Raw genomic sequence first — 16,316 nt, 5'->3', positions numbered from 1 at the left:
CGCTTACACATGCAGAGCGTATATAATGGGAAACATCTTTTGTTCTGCACCAAGAACGTCAGCGCTCAAGGTTGAACTGGGTAATATTCCAAAACAGGCTACAAGATCAGTTTGCTGGAGTGAATCGCCAACATTTGTTGTAAAATGCTCAGAAAACAATCAAACAGTTATTTTTTAAAAATCCAAGAGACGTAATTCTTGAGTTGCTGTACCACTCTATGTTTCTTTTAGTACTTTATTTATTCCACTCTTAAAAATCAAGAAACAGCAAGCAGTTAAAGCCCCACTCTCACATTACAAGTCACGTCAGAATTTGAACAGTGCTGATCTAAATTTATTTAATTCTCTTTGAAGAGAGTTTCCACTGGTCCCACAGAGGACTGCCTCCACCAAACTTGTGTGTTAATTAACTGAATATTTAGGTCATAAGGAATGAGAAGACACACGTATACCCATAAGGATGCTTCATCATGCGGCAAAATCAAATAATTAAAAACAGTATGCCATATGGTTAGAAAAAGCAAATTAGCTCTTCATGACAATTCCGTAGAAGACACACCCCAGTGTGGTACTGATCCATACAGACCAGGAAAGTCCAAGTTTGATCCCCGGTCTGTGCCTGTTTAGCTTATCCAGGCAAGGCAGTAATGGGAGCGTCAGAATTGGCCTCAGTGCTTCTGAGTTAAGGAAAGAGGGAAATCAGCCAGGGTGCCTCTTCCTAGTCACTGCTCAATGACTCCTGTTGGAAGCTTCAGATTTGTAAATGTTGGGTGAGGATAGGATTGGATTGGGCTATGATGCCCCCCTCACAATCAAATGGTTGCTGACATGTAATGTCTAAGTGTATATGTGAAGAATGGCAGCTTGGGCGAGGCACCAGATTGCTACCATAACCACTGTCTTCAGAATAGAACAGAAGAAAAAGTTAACTGAAATTCACGCAGCTTCTCATTACTTTACCATCCACCTATTAGAAATTATTCAAACAACTAAAAGCATCTCACGGGCTGCTCTCACTTAACGTACCACAGCTCTTAACAATGCTTTGTTGGCTAGTCACAGCACAGCTATCAAACCCACTCAAACTAATGTAACAACCGTATATTCAGCTACGTTAAACTGTGCTCAAAGTGGTGCAAATTCTTGGTTAAATGTTCACTCAGCACTTTGCACAGTAATGTGTCAACATCATGCTGAATAAGTCTCAGCTTGTTCAGATTACATTTTTCAGCAAATACATATGTCAATCGGCCAGCTAATAAACTAAAGACTAAAAACACATTGCAATGTTTGTTTTGCTATTGTTATAATGTCAGCAGACACAAGTAAAACAGGATCTGAAAAGCCAGATTTGAGAGTGTATTCGTAAGTATTGTACCATGTCTGTGCTGGCTGGATCCATGACAAGCTAACTGATTATTTAATTTTCTACTGATTTACAGTTTGCAAGACAATGAGTTGATTATAAAGCAATTAATTGGCATCCCTCTGGTCTGATCTAAATGTGGGAAGAATACTAAATACTGAATTCACTCAAAACCAAAAGAACATATGACACTCTACACAAATATCCTATACATCGCTCTGATTCTTACATCTACTTTTGTAGTTATTGTGGGTAACCAGTTTGCTCAAAGTATACTACAATTATCAAAGGCCAGAGTGCATTAAAAATTCACTAAATAATTCATGTTTCATTGTTTGGCGGACCCAGAAAGATCTGTGATGTTGCCTCTTTAACTTCCTAAAATATACTTGGATGGCAAACTTATATGAAACTGGAGTGAGAAAGAAGATGTCATGTTTGAAGGATAGTGCTTTTATAAGGACAGAGAATAGAGACCATAATTAAAATACTTCAAAGATTGTCAGCCTTTTTCCAGGTATATAAATGAGGCATTATTAATCCAGGTTACTTAAACATTTAAAAGTTACTCCCAAATTGTCTTTCAATTGGACCCAAATTACAAAAATGTTATCCTGCCCAGTTTGCCTTTTCTTTCCTCTCCCCGTCAGTAGAATTGTTGACCTTATTTAAACACATGCCCTGTCTCACACATATACACAGAAGAATCCCTTGCACAATCAGACCCCTCTCTGTCCTATCAGAGCAGCATCTGAAACTCAAGGCTGAACAGATTTATAGAAGGGGAAAAAATATATTTAAAGTGAAGAGGGTGGGTGGGTGGTGGGGCGAGAGAGAGGAGAGCTTCTTAAGATTTCCTTACCTTGGCTAGCCTTGCTTCCCGCGGTGCTAAGTGCGTTAAAGAGAATGAGCAGCAAACAGTAGCAGCCGGACAGACGGGCAGCCCCCATTCTGCTCTGCATTTTCAGATGAGTCTTTCTGAGAAGGGATGAGACGCGGGGTTTTTTTTTCCTCCTTCCCTCTCTCTCTCCTCTTGAAGGTCCTGATGGAGCTGAAAAGAACCTCGGTCGGAGCCTCCCACGTCAGTCAGATCGCCCTCTGTGGGATCAGAAGGATCTGCTCTGTCCTGCTCATTGCTTTAACGCAAGGTCTGGAGGGAGGGAGGGAGGGGGGGTAGGGGAGGAGAGGGGAGGGGAGGAGGGGGGAGGGGGGGGGGGGGGAGACACATAAGACAGAGAGAGAGAGGAGAATCAGAGATGGAAAGGGTGAGTGTCTGAATCTTACAGTGAATTCAAAAAGGGGGAGGAGGGAAACACACGCAATGCAGGAATTTACAATCAGCTGCTGCCCCTAAGAAATTCCTGCCAGAGAGAAAAAAAGGGCTGGAGGAGGACTTCCAGTCTCCATGGAAACGGCTTCTCTGGGATCAGGAGGTCAGGACAGGACCATGTGCAATCAATGGATCGATAAGGACAGGATCATGTCGCCTGGCCATTAGAAAATGCACAAATCCAGCAAAGCCTGAATAGACCTTCAGCTTCTTCCAGTCAGAAGCAAGTGAAATAGCAACACATAATTTGATTTTAATGCATAGATTAGTGATAAAAACAGATTTGGATTGGAGCACCAACAGTACAAGTTCAATGTTTTTAACAAAAAAACACATTATTACAATTAGACACAACTGGGAACTTGAACTAGCGACCAAGCAGTTCAAAACTCAGATCTAAACAGAGCTACGAATGAACTCACAATTTCTTTTAAAGTTCAAATGAGGTCAGCCTGCGGAGGGACTGTCTCCAATTAGTGAGCGGCGACCTGCCCATGTATTGAAGGGGAAGAGTATTTCAATAAGTCCGATTATACTGGGTGCGCGGCGTGCAGGCGATTCACACCGGGGACAGTTAACTCCATGCAAATTCCCGCCACCTGATTCCCACATTCGTCAGCACCAGTTTGTCTTGTTCCCTCAAATCTAAATCTGAAAGCAACGCTATGATTTTTTTTTCTCACCACCCCTCCCTCCCTTGTCGGTCTAAACTTGTAAAATGTCAAGCCCACGGAGGGGTAAAGTCACCGTGACAGTGAATCCCTTCAGACAGGGGAGGAGTTGGGAAATAGGGACTCATTGCAAAGGGACAAGCAGAGCCACACAATTCCTGTATGGGTTATTCATTACATTATTCCTGTCTAGGTGGGCAGGGTAACCAGTCACTCCCACTCAGGCTTCATTTTTATTACTCTTCAGCTGATCAAAACAATGGACAACTTTGAAGAAAAGGGGACGTGTTTTTTTTCCTCAAGATTATGAAATGCTTCTGGAAAGAATTATTTACACTCACTTATAATTTAAAACACACACACATATTGCCTTCCTGTCACTTACCATTGCATTAATGTCTGTTACTGCTGTTAAGCAGCATATTAATATTTGACTGGAAAGTAAAAGCCTAAAAGAATTGAAGTTTCTATTTTTAGAGGCTGTTGTAATTAAGGGAAAATTCTGTTATGTTGGGACAGGAAATTTATAACATCAAGTCCCTGCTCCAATATATTTTATGACAAATTTTGGATGAGCTGAGCTACAGATGTGCATTATGATAAATCAGAGTAATCAAAGGACCTCCTACAGTGATTATTTGTGTGTGCGTGGATGTGCACGTCTGTATGTGTGTGTGCTTGTTTATGTGTGTTTGTGGGGAAGTGTATGTGGGGGTAAGGATACATCAGGCTCAGCAGGGATGTCCGCCAAGGTGAAATAACCCTCAGCTACTCACTGTCCATGCTCACATATAAAAAGTGACTTCTCAGGCAAGGAAACAGTAAACAAAACAAAATCAGGAGAGGCTATGGATCAAATTGAATGAGATGAGAGGCAAGTGAAGTTCAGAGCAGGAGAGATAAAGGAAAAAAATATTAATTCTGTTTTTTTATTGGGGTGACCCAACATCAATCACAATTTTCCCTATCAGAGTTTTGAGTTTGGCAAACTTGACAGAGGGAAATCTCCAGCCTGGTGTTACTAAACTAAATATCTTTTGAAAATAAATCTATATTAGCCACAATAGAAATGATAATTTGATGAATTAAAATATCATAAAATTATTTGGCATTTAAAAAGTCTTTCCAAAACTATTACCTCGCAGGTTGATCTTGTAATGGTGGACCACAGCTTCTGCACTGCTGAAAATGGTTAATATTACCAAATGATATCCATCAGAGAGGATGTTGCACAGCTTCTGCGTCTACAGCACATTCTTTTGCTTTATTGTGTTAAATGTTGGAGAGAAAAGATCGGATCCTAGCTTTCTTAATCAATGCGTTACTGATCGATCAGTTAGAGACCATATGCTACAGAGCAAGAAAGGATCCCTTTGAGGCAGGGCTGCACATCATCAACCACAAATCCATTGATCCAGATATTCCCAAATATACTGGTTAGCTGAGGATCAGACAGCACAATCGACAAATAATCTATTGATTATTCCAGGAGAAGCATCACACAATGAAACTGAATTTGCACTACAGATAGAAGTTTCTAGAAAATGTGGAGTGTATGTACACCAGTTATAGCATGTGGTTTATTTATCAAGACCTTCATGGAGAGTAAAGGTCTCACTTCTAGATGCTCCAACTGAAGTCAGTTGCAAATCAAGAGTATTGTATGCATGCTGATGTGTAGGCCCACTGCAAAGTTCAAGTGATTTGCTGCAGCAAAGAAATACTCAGTGCACCTATCAGACTGGTGAACTATTTTAGAGAGGATTGGCCATTTTTGTGTTTAGCAACCTAAGGGAAGGACAGTGTAAACAATAATTTTTCTCCTTTATGTTACCAGTGTCGGCATCAGTCACCCCCACGTCAGTACATTAAGGACCAGATATAGAGTGAAGCTTCCTGTACTCCAGTCCCTAAAATCTGTCTTAGCCTTGACCTCAGAAGAGCACTCGTTTATAACACCAGTGTCAATTTTCATCTTCCCTCATTAACCATCATCATAGCCTGTCTGAATGAGTTGACAATTTAGTGCTAATGAATGGCGATTTGTTGGTAATTTAATACAGCTTTATGCACAGGGATAGTAATTAAAGGGTAACCCGCCCCCACCCCCTAGTTTTTAATCTATTTCTTTGTCCCCTTGGTCTCTGCAGGCCCCTCACCAACAGCAGCTGTGGGGGAGGAATGTAACCTCTGCTAAAGAATCCACTAATTTCAGAACTTGCTATTTGAAAGTGTTTGACAGTAGCCTGAAGACGACTTTCCCGCCTGTTCTCTTTCTCTTCTTATGGGGATGTGCTTGCCTTCTTCACAGTGACAGGATCGAGAGCAGGAATTCAGCAGAGAAGGGTAGGGCTGGTAATTTAATACATTTATCTCACACATGGATACAGTAATATAAATACAGGAATAGTCTTTTAAAACATTCTTGACACATGAACCTATTCAGGTTAATAGCATATATATAAATACTCTGAAATGCATTCATTCAGTTTCATAATATACTGATTCAAGTTCAGTGTGATCTCTTTGTATAATTGCAGCTTTAGAGAGATAGGTTCAAATGGCAGTTAATGTTACAGGAGCTAGATGTTTACAATTGTAATGGACTGTTACAGGAGCTATGATAACAGTGCTGAGTCATTACAGGAGCTAGGTACCGTTACAAGGTTCATTGCAGCAGTAATATTCTATTACAGTAGCTAGATATCCCTGTGAGCTTTGTTACAGTGCTGCCTATCTCCTGTAATAGAATGTCAATGTTATCAGGTTTGTTACAGCAGTAAAGCTCTATCACAGGAGGCAGATATTCTCATAGAATTTGTTACAGCACTAATACAGGAGCTAAATATTATTACAAGAGCCACATCACCCTCAACAGGTATATTGGATCTTTAACCTTCTGCTATAATGCTTAATTGATTCGGACATTTCAGCAGGACTCTAACATCCAGAATTTGATCCTGTAAATTTTAATCTAGAGAAAATCTGGATTGAACTCTTGAGTAAAACAAGCTTTCTGGACAATGCACTCCAAATTCTCACCCCCGCAAATTCTTTTACCTCCAGTCTTGGGTTTCATGTTTACCTGACTTTAAAAAGGCAGAACTTAGCAAATAGCTGTCCAAATCACGCAAGCTTGTGATATTTGAGTCTTTGATAATGCTGGTGATAAGGGGCACGTCCCAGCAGGAGCTGATGCCACCCTATTGGCATCTGTTGCACCTGAAAGTGGTATAGGGTTTTACAGAAACTGCAGTATGTTGTCAGTAGTCAGAGATGATTCAGTATGGTGACTAGTGCTGATGGTTATCAGTCTTTATACTTGCAGTGGCCTGTGGCTAGTTTATAATCAGTACTCTGTTGTCTTAAGTTGGCATATCCCTTTGAAACTGAATCAGATACATTAGCTTAACCCTTAAATAACCATTCAATAGCATTTGTTAAACTAGCTGCATGGAATTCCGCATTATTCCATTTGTACATGCAGGAATGCAAAATTATGCAATTGGTAACTGTTTGATGCTCATGGTGTAGGGGGTAACATATTGGCCTGGATAGAAGATTGGCTAGCTAACAGGAAACAGAGAGTAGACATAAATGGGTCATTTTCTGGTTGGCAAGATGTAACGAGTGGTGTGCCACAAGGGTCTGTGCTGGGGCCTCAATTGTTTACAATTTATATAAATGACTTAGATGAAGGGATCGAAGGTATGGTTGCTAAATTTGCTGATGACATAAAGATAGATAGGAAAGTAACTTTTGAAGAGGACATAAGGGGGCTACAAAAGGATATAGATAGGTTAAGTGAGTGGGCAAAGACCTGGAAAATGGAGTATAATGTGGGAAATTGTCCACTTTGGCAGGAAGACTAAAAAAGAAGCATATTATCTAAATGATGAGAGATTGCAGAGCTCTGAGATGCAGAGGGATCTGGATGTCCTAGTGCATGAGTCACAAAAGGTTAGTATGCAGGTACAGCATGTAATTAGGAAAGCTAATAGAATGTTATCGTTTATCACAAGGGGAATTGAATACAAAAGTAGGGAGGTTATGCTTCAGCTATACAGGGCATTTGTGAGACCACATCTGGAGTACTGTTCTCCTTATTTAAGGAAGGATGTAAATGCATTGGAGGCAGTACAGAGAAGGTTTACTAGACTAATACCTGGAATGGGCGGGCTGTCGTACAAGAAAAGCTTGGGCAGGCTAGCCTTGTATCCACTGGAATTTAAAAGAGTAAGAGGCGACTTGATTGAAAGTTGATAAGATCCTGAGGGGTCTTGACAGGGTGGATGTGGAAAGGATGTTTCCCCTTGTCGGAGAATCTAGAACTATGGGTCACTGTTTAAAAATAAGGGGTTGCCCATTTAAGGCAGAGATGAGGAAAAAAAAATTTCTCAGAGGGTTGTGAGCCTTTGGAATTCTCTTCCTCAAAAGGCAGTGGAAGCAGAGTCTGAATATTTTTAAGGCAGAGGTAGATAGATTCTTGATAAGCAAGGGGGTGGAAGGTTATTGGGGTAGGTGGAAATGTGGAGTAATCAGTTCAGCCATGAGCTTATTGTATAGCGGAGCAGGCTCGAAGGGCCGGGTGGCCTACTCCTGCTCCTAATTCGTATGTTCGTATGTAATAGATCCATCATCCCCTCAGGGCAAGAATTGCAGCCTTCCAGCATTGACAATAATATTATATATATATTATAATAATCTTAACAATAATATTTTTTAAAGTCACCATGTTGATAGCTACAAATTGTTTATTTTTACTGGAATTTCAGGAAATACTAAAATAACAATTAAATAATCACTATCACACATTAAAATTGGTGCCACAGTGGACCTATTGCAGAATAAAAACTTCCCCAGTGGCAAACAAAAGGATGTTTAAGAGTGCGATTGATGTAGTCTGAACATGGCTGAAACGCTCCCAAAAATGGTTAGAAGCTCCTTTAAGAGAAATGAATACTGATTAGCATCAAGTCCCTGGAATGAACATTAGCAGTGTGCACAATACCGTGAAAACCAAACCAACCCTGGTTTCACCTGTATTCTGTCAGAGTAATTGCTTCTAATATTGGTCCTTTGGCAGTTGAATTTCACACAGGATGCCCCCTTGTCTTTTAACAGGGTTTCCCTGCAGTGTGACATTAGCTCAAACACACTTCCAACCAAGTCCCATGTTAATGGAATCAGCCACAATTTGTTAGTGGCCTGAGCTTGGTCACACATAAGGTTACAATATGCAAGCACATTAAAATGTCAACTTTGGCTCAGTGGTAGTACTGTCACCTCTGAGACAAATGGTTGTTGGTTCATAGCCCCACACCAGAGACTGGAACACATGATCTAGGTTGATACTTTTGTGCGGTACTGAGGGAATGCTGCTTTATTAGTGGTGCCATCTTTTGAATGAAAACAAACTGAGGCTCAGGCTGCCCTCTCAAGCGGGCATAGAATATCCCATAGCACTATTCATAGAAATGCATGGGATTCACCCTGGTGTGCTGGCCAAAATTTATCACTCAAACCAATGTGCCCAAAACAGAATATCAAGTCATTTATTTCACTGTTTGTGGGAGCTTGCTGTGCTATGTTTCCTACATTACAACACTGACTACACTTCAAAAGTTCTTCATTGGCTGTAAAGTACTTGGGATGTGGTTGTGGAAGGTTCTATATAAATGCAAGTCTTCCTTTTTCTTTGATTAAGAAAGCACAGTTAACTGAGAGGTCTTGACCTCATGTCCTCCCTGCCTCCAAAAGCTTTCCTTAAAAAAATAAAGGAGTTGGTAAGCCTGCACCCTGCATCCTGTTAAAATGTTAAGAATAATGAAGAGCTGTCCAATCCAGAGCACGTTCTTGGCAACATTTTTATTTTGACCATCTTATCAGTAAAAAGCAGAAGACAGTTGTCTCCTGTGCTGATCTCCAGTTGACTGTCCCTCCTGAACCTTTTTTTAAATTCATTCATGGGATCTGAGCAAGGCCAGTATTTATTGCCCATTCCTAATTGCCCTTAAGAAGGTAATGGTGAGCCACCTTCTTGAACTGCTGTGGTCATGCCGTATTGGTACATCTACCGTGCTGTTCAGGAAGGAGTTCCAGGATTTTGACCCAGCGACGGTAAAGGAGCGGCAGTATAGCTCCAAGTCAGGATGGTGTGTGACTTGGAGATAGTGGTGTTCCCAAGTATCTGCTGCCCTTATTCTTCTAGGTGGTAGAGGTCACAGGTTTGAAAGATGCTGTTGAAGAAGCCTTCGTGAGTTGCTGCAGTGCATCTTGTATATGGTACACACTGCTGCCACTGTGCGCTGGTGGTGGAGGAAGTGAATGTTTAAGGTGGTGGATGGGGTGCCAGTCAAGAGGGTTGCTTTGTCCTGGATGGTGTCAAGATTCCTGAGTGTTGTTGAACCATAGAACTATAGAAAAATTACGGCACAGAAGGAGGCCATTCAGCCCACCGTGTCTGCGCCGGCCAAAAAAACTAGCCGCCCCATCTAATCACACCTTCCAGCACCTGGTCCATACCCTTGTCGGTTACAGCACTTCAGCTGCATGTCCCAGTACCTTTTAAAAGAATTGAGAGTTTCTGCCTCCACCACCATTCCTGGCAGTGAATTCCAGACATCCACCACCCTCTAGGTGAAAATGTTTTTCCTCATTTCCCCTCTAATCCTTCTACCAATCACCTTAAATCTGTGCCCCCTGATGATTGACCACTCCGCTAGTGGAAACAGGTCCTTCCTGTCTACTCTATCTAGGCCCCTCATAATTTTGTGCACCTCAATTAAGTCACCCCTCAGCCTCCTCTGTTGTAAGGAAAACAACCCTAGCTGTTGAAGCTGCACCCATCCAGGCCATTGGAGAGTATTCCATCACACTCCTGACTTGTGCCTTGTAGATGGTGGACTGGCTTTGGAGAGGCAAGAAGTTAGTTACTTGCCACAGAAATCCCAGCATCTGACCTTTGTTGTCATTGACACTGTCTTTTCAGTTCCTTTGGAGGGTGAGATGGGAGGGAAGAGAAATGCGTACACATTATGGTTCTTCATTACTGCATGCACATGCAGACAGGTGACCCAGTCAGACCCATGGAAACAAAAGGCGGAGAGAAAGAAGGTGCTCAGAACCAGAAAAATCATGGGCTACTGGGGAGTATGGAGTAAGGCACTTGATGGGGATTAGTTGTGGGGGGGGGGGGTTCACAGAAGACGGTATTATAGTGTAATCTGCCAACTACTCAGCTACTGCTAATCTTTTTTCCTGTAGCTTTGACCAAAACTAAGTTTTTTTTTATTTAGGTATATAACATACATATTTTCACCACAGTAGATGTATATTTGCATCAGCGATCATTTCTTATTTGCCGCACTAAGTCGTATGCAGGTGTGATATTATATTGCTGTCTATCCAAAGAGCACTTGTTCCCTTTTCATAAATCTCTCTTCAATATGGGCAGGGGGCAGGAGGATGTGGTGGGGGTGAGGGGGAGTGAATGTTTACCATTTCCTCCAGTACTAAGACTTAAGGCTAATCGTTTCAGCTTCATTCAGTGGTATCATCCTCTTGGCCAGAAGATTATGGATTCCCCACTCCAGAATTTGAGTACATAATCCAGTCTGATAACTTTAGTTTAGATCTGAAGGAATGCTGTGTTGACAGAGGTGCAACCTTTCAGCTGGGATGTTAAACCAAGGGTCCATCTATCTGCTCAGGTGAACATTAAAAAAAAAAAAATCTCATGGCACAATTTCAAAGAGAGCAAGGAGTGCCCTGGCCAAATCTTCCTCCATCAGCCAACATCACCAAAACAGATTCATTCATCTTATTGTTGTCTGTGGGACCTTGCCGTGCACAATCTAGTTGCCACATTTGCCTATGAAACAACAGTGACCATACTTCAAAAGTGTGTTCTTGGTGAAGCACTTTGAAACAACATCAATTATAATAAACAATAGCCCAGATTTTGGGGGCTTTTGATGGAAAACTGTTACACTACACCGTTATTACCCCTCTGAAACTGACCGCAACTTCAGGATTTAGCACATGGGCAGATTATTGTGGAAATCCTGAAGTTGTGGTCTGTCACTCAGGGCCTCACCACAGTCAGTGTGGCTCCAAACCAAGTGGAAGTACAACTCCTGCCTCTGCAGACATTACAATAGGATTAAACTGTTCAATAAATCAAACAATTTATTGACCTATTCAGACCTGTTACTGTCCAAGTTCCACACAATAATTGCGAGCTTACTTTGCCTTTCCTGTGTAGACAGGAAATTAATTATTTCACTGCATTCAGTGTTTTCAACTGTTGAATGATTTATCTCCACCTCTCATTATTTTATGGTAGTGCACTGATTTACTTTCTCTTATCCCAAATACCACATTTAATTGATTCGTAAGACTTAGACAAAATACTTGACTGATGTCAAGCAAAAATGTTATCTGATGTATGTTACTGGAAATCCCTGGCTGACGCCTTGGCTCAAACATAATAAGGCTTCAGGAAATTTGCTTGGATCAGTCACCCGAGATCTGCCCTTACATGAAGTGGGAGCATTTATCTATTTCTGATGTTACAGAACCCGTGGTTGAACAGAGCAGGTAAATCAAAGCTTAGAGTGCTCCTGTCGAGGGGAATTTTCTAAATAGCTTGTAACCAGAGGCAGTGATAGACAGGTTAATCATTTAAAGCGGAATACCAAAGTATATCTGTCAAAATCAAATGCTTCATAAAAAAGATGACTTCTCCACCCCTCTCCTCACTCCAGACAGTGAGTTCACAGTCTTTGTCAGAATAACTGACAACTTGACCAAGAGTAAATGAAACAAGAAGCATTAAAAGGTTTCGATTTTGCACCTCAATGCTGTACAAACAGTGGTTTAAGGCAGCATGAAAGTACCCACAATTACCATCCATTTAGTCGAAGTCTACTCAAAAACATTATAAATGGCTTTGAAGTTATTCCATGATTACTGTGAATCGAGATAGTTTTGTACATTTCATGAATTCTATTTTATAATACCCAGCCTTTGATATGTATCAAAAAGCATTTTGAAGGGGTTATGAGAAAGCAAATACTGCAGTCCAAAAGCTGAAAAGGCCTTTGAATACTTAAAAGGGCTGAAGATCATGGGCTGGATTTTAAAAGCCTGCCGCCAATGTCGGCAGCGCACTCAAAAAGTGGCGGCCCGCCCACGCGAGCCAAAGGTGGCTCACTTAAATAGCCGGGGCAGCCTGCCCCCATCACTCTCCCCAATTACATGGAGGGGGTGGGTTGTCCGTCCTCGGCAATGGTGTCAGCTGCCTATGCGCAGGTGCTGGCGCCATTTTTAAAGGACAGCCAGCCCTGCTGGCTCATATAAATTTTCAAAGAAGTATGCCCCAAAAAATATACAATAAATTTCTAACGGCCTTTCCCAACCCCCAATAATATTTACATTAATTATTTGCCCTTTCCCCGACAAAATACTTACCTTTTAAATGTGACCTTCGCTGCCCACCCCCCCACTGACTACACAAAGTTTAGAGTCCACCCCTTCCCACCATCGCCTACATCCATTATGTTTATTTGACCCCATCTCCCCCGACAGTAAAATATTAACTCCTCCCTCCTCCCCACCAGTGTCACGCCTCCTTTCCCCGGACAGGGAGTCGAAGGCGTGGGAATGCCAGCTGCCGCGCCAAAGATTGTGGCTGGCTGGAAGATTGATGGTAAATCCATTTAAATGTATTCATTTTATTAATTTAAATATTTAAATTCAGGTCCGTCGACCAGCGGCGGGGAGGCCTCCATGGAGCCTCACCACCGCCAGGAGGATTGGTCCGGGCCCCCCTGGCGTCGAGGTCCTTGGCAGGCCTCTTCTGGATCCATCTTCAGGCCCCCCCCCCCCACCACGGATCACGATGCTGGGGAAGACAACAAGATCCAGCCGTATGTGTCAATTCACATTTACAAATTCTCCGTAGATGTTGCTATTACCACTGACAGCACAGCCAGCACCCATGAGGTGAAAGCAAACAGACAGATGATTTTACATTAACCCGCATTTTGGACAGTCTTGAGTGGTACTTTCATATAAGTGTAAGCTCGTCCTTGCTGTAATTCAACAGGCTACTTTCCCAATGACAATACCTGTTCATAAAAGGAAAATTCAGAAAGGGTAAACAGCTAAGGTTTTTCTCTAGCAGTCTTCAAACACGAGGGAACCAGCACCAGGAGCATATCTTTGATCACACCTAGCACTGATGATATTTTCATAATCCCCAGTGTTGAAAACTCATGAACACCTGGTACAGCTCACTAAAGAGAAGATTGTCCACTTTATACCAGTGGAACCAGAGGAAGGCCCTTCGTAGGCAATACATCATGTCAAATAAACATAATGGTACAAGGACCCTCAGTCCATAGATTGCAGCTGAGAAGCTCTGGAATCCAATCATTTGTGAGCGAGTAAGAGTTTTATTTATCAAGGGGGTGGTAGTGGTAATTTTGAAATGACTCACTTATGTTCACAGTCAATCTCAATCATTCTTTGTTTTCTTGAATATTCGCGTGCTACATCCAGGCCAGGGGCATCAAGAACACAAACTACCAAACAAGATATGGAAAAACATCTCATTTCTAGCAATTGCCACCTGGTACACCACCTGAATAGAAAGCACCTGCAATGTCACTAAATAACTTGCTTCCCCCTTATCTAAATAGCACTGAAGGTACAATGACTGTGCCACAAGGAAGCATCATTGTTACCATAGGACACCTTCGGGCAAGAACAGTGACCCTCCCAGCAGCAGATGTGTTTTAAAACATCTGGGATGTGATCCAGACACTCAATGAGTCAGCAAGTATAGGCAATGCAGAAGTTGGTAGAGAATTGTGACTAGTCTTGAAGAATCAAGATAGCCTCCTTATAATTTCAACAGTAGACAGTTGCTATTGAGTGAAACTTTCCCCCAAAATACTGACATCGATGTGTTAGACGTCTTTATATACTGGTACTAACTATAAGGCAGCCTAGTCAAGGTACTCAACTACTGTCAAAGAACTGTGCTTTGAGATATCTATGTAACTTACTTATTTAACCCCTATCATCTTACCACAAGTATGTGTTTAACACAGATTTGATAGCTTATCATTATCTGGGAGCCCCTTTAATGGGGTCTTCTCTGGCAGAACAGGAGCATTTAATTGGGATCTATACAAAATGGCAATTTACAAGACCAAACTTCCATCTCATAACACATAAAACAGAAGTTTGGTGACAGTTCCATAATTACATGTCAGGTTTTCTCAATTCTACCATTCTCAAATAGTCTATGAGTTCAAAATCTGCACAAAATATATCCCACAAAGATCAATTTTACAGATTTATAAGGCTTTGTGAATAGGGCCTTTTATCAAAAACCAAATAAAGTCATTGTTTAATGAACATAGACAAAACTAACTTCCTTAATCAAATTTGCTCAAAATATTTATTAGAGTGTGACAAGGACGAGGCCAATAGAAGTAAACAATGCATAAGTCTAATCTGAAAATCCAGCCTTTGAAGCTCAATGAAAGCATTAACATCTCTGAAAGTGACTTAATGTGTGACAAAATACACATTGATCCCCTAATTAAAATAGATTAAAAGCCAATGCTTTTGGCAGTTTGAAAGAGAGAGACATGGAGCAGAAATGCAACATGTCAAGTTCATTTGTGGAATTATAATGTTTGATCCTAGGCCAGTAACTTTCAAAGCTTGGCTTGCTTTGTTGCGTTATGCAAGGTTCTTATCCAGCATCTTTGGTTGGCATAATCTGATCAACACAACATTCCCAGTCTAAATGCAGTCCATCTATAGAGTTCAAACAGACATGTAACTACTTTTTAGATACTCACAAGATAATTTCAATCAAGGAGAGATTGTATTGGCAAATTATAACACGCACAATGTCATATCAGCAGAAAATGTTTAGTTTATACACAGAGATCAACTGGCCATTGCATAAAGAATAATTTGCTGAAAAATATATTTGTTTACCTTTCCCTTCTGTACATGCAGTAATCATTTGGAATAAGAGATGAAAGATAATGAATTTACTTTTATTTAGTTTAAAATTCAGGGGGAAAGAAACACCTATCATGCATTTAAATACCCAAGAATATAATGTGTGCGATGTGGTTCTGGGATGCAAGATCTGTCTGACCTTCATTTGGGAAGATAGATATATGTCTAAAATATCATGGGCTAATTATATGGCACGCGATTCATGTTTTTAACTGATAGTATCTTAAGTGGTCATGGAGAAAATAAAAGCTACATGGGAATGATTTCTAGACTGCAATCTAATTAAACAGTTTAGGTTGTAGCATATTGGATATTTGGATTGATTACAAGGTGAATCCAGTTGAGAGCTACCGACTGTTTATAAAATGAATAATTTTGTCTTTCTCCATTTTATCATTGTTCCTCCCTTTCTTTCCAAACTCCAGATATGCAAACCTACAGACCCTTCCTCCTCCCTCATTTTCATGATGTTCAAAACAAGACTCAGTCACACCACCTCCTACTCTAACCCATTCTGAGCTGAGGTAAGTGTGACTGCCCTTGATATCAAAGCAGCATTCAACCAAGTGTAGCATCAAGGAGCGCTAATAAAACTGAAGTAAATGGGGATCAGGGAAAGGGGTCCAGTGGCTGCAGTCACACTTGGCACACAGGAAGAAGGTTGTTGGAAGTCAATCATCTCATCCCCAGGACATCGCTGCAGGAGTTCCTTTGGTCAGCGTCCTAAATCCAACCACCTTCAGCTGTTTCATCAATGAACTTCCCTGCATCATAAAGTCAGAAGTGGGGCTGTTCATTGATGCACAGTGTTCAGCTCCATCTGCAATTCTTCAGGTAATGAAGTAGTCCAGGACCACAATGAGACCTGGACAACATCCACCTTTGGATTGAAAAGTGG

The 16,316-nt window shown here is 41.2% G+C and overlaps 1 protein-coding gene across 1 annotated transcript in view; it reads right to left on the bottom strand.

Moving 5' to 3' along the window:
- The window catches only part of LOC137383822 (signal peptide, CUB and EGF-like domain-containing protein 3), a 424,809-nt gene extending 422,305 nt beyond the window's left edge, over positions 1-2,504 (bottom strand). Inside the window, exon 1 of the mRNA XM_068057091.1 lies at positions 2,229-2,504. Coding sequence (XP_067913192.1) covers positions 2,229-2,328 — 100 coding nt within the window. The 5' untranslated portion in view covers positions 2,329-2,504. The remainder of the gene's footprint in view (positions 1-2,228) is intronic.
- Between the last annotated feature and the right edge of the window lie 13,812 nt (positions 2,505-16,316).

The sequence above is a fragment of the Heterodontus francisci genome, chromosome 25 (assembly GCF_036365525.1).
Source record: "Heterodontus francisci isolate sHetFra1 chromosome 25, sHetFra1.hap1, whole genome shotgun sequence".
Classification (NCBI taxonomy): Eukaryota; Metazoa; Chordata; class Chondrichthyes; order Heterodontiformes; family Heterodontidae; genus Heterodontus; species Heterodontus francisci.
This window is presented reverse-complemented; position numbering and strand designations above follow the sequence as displayed.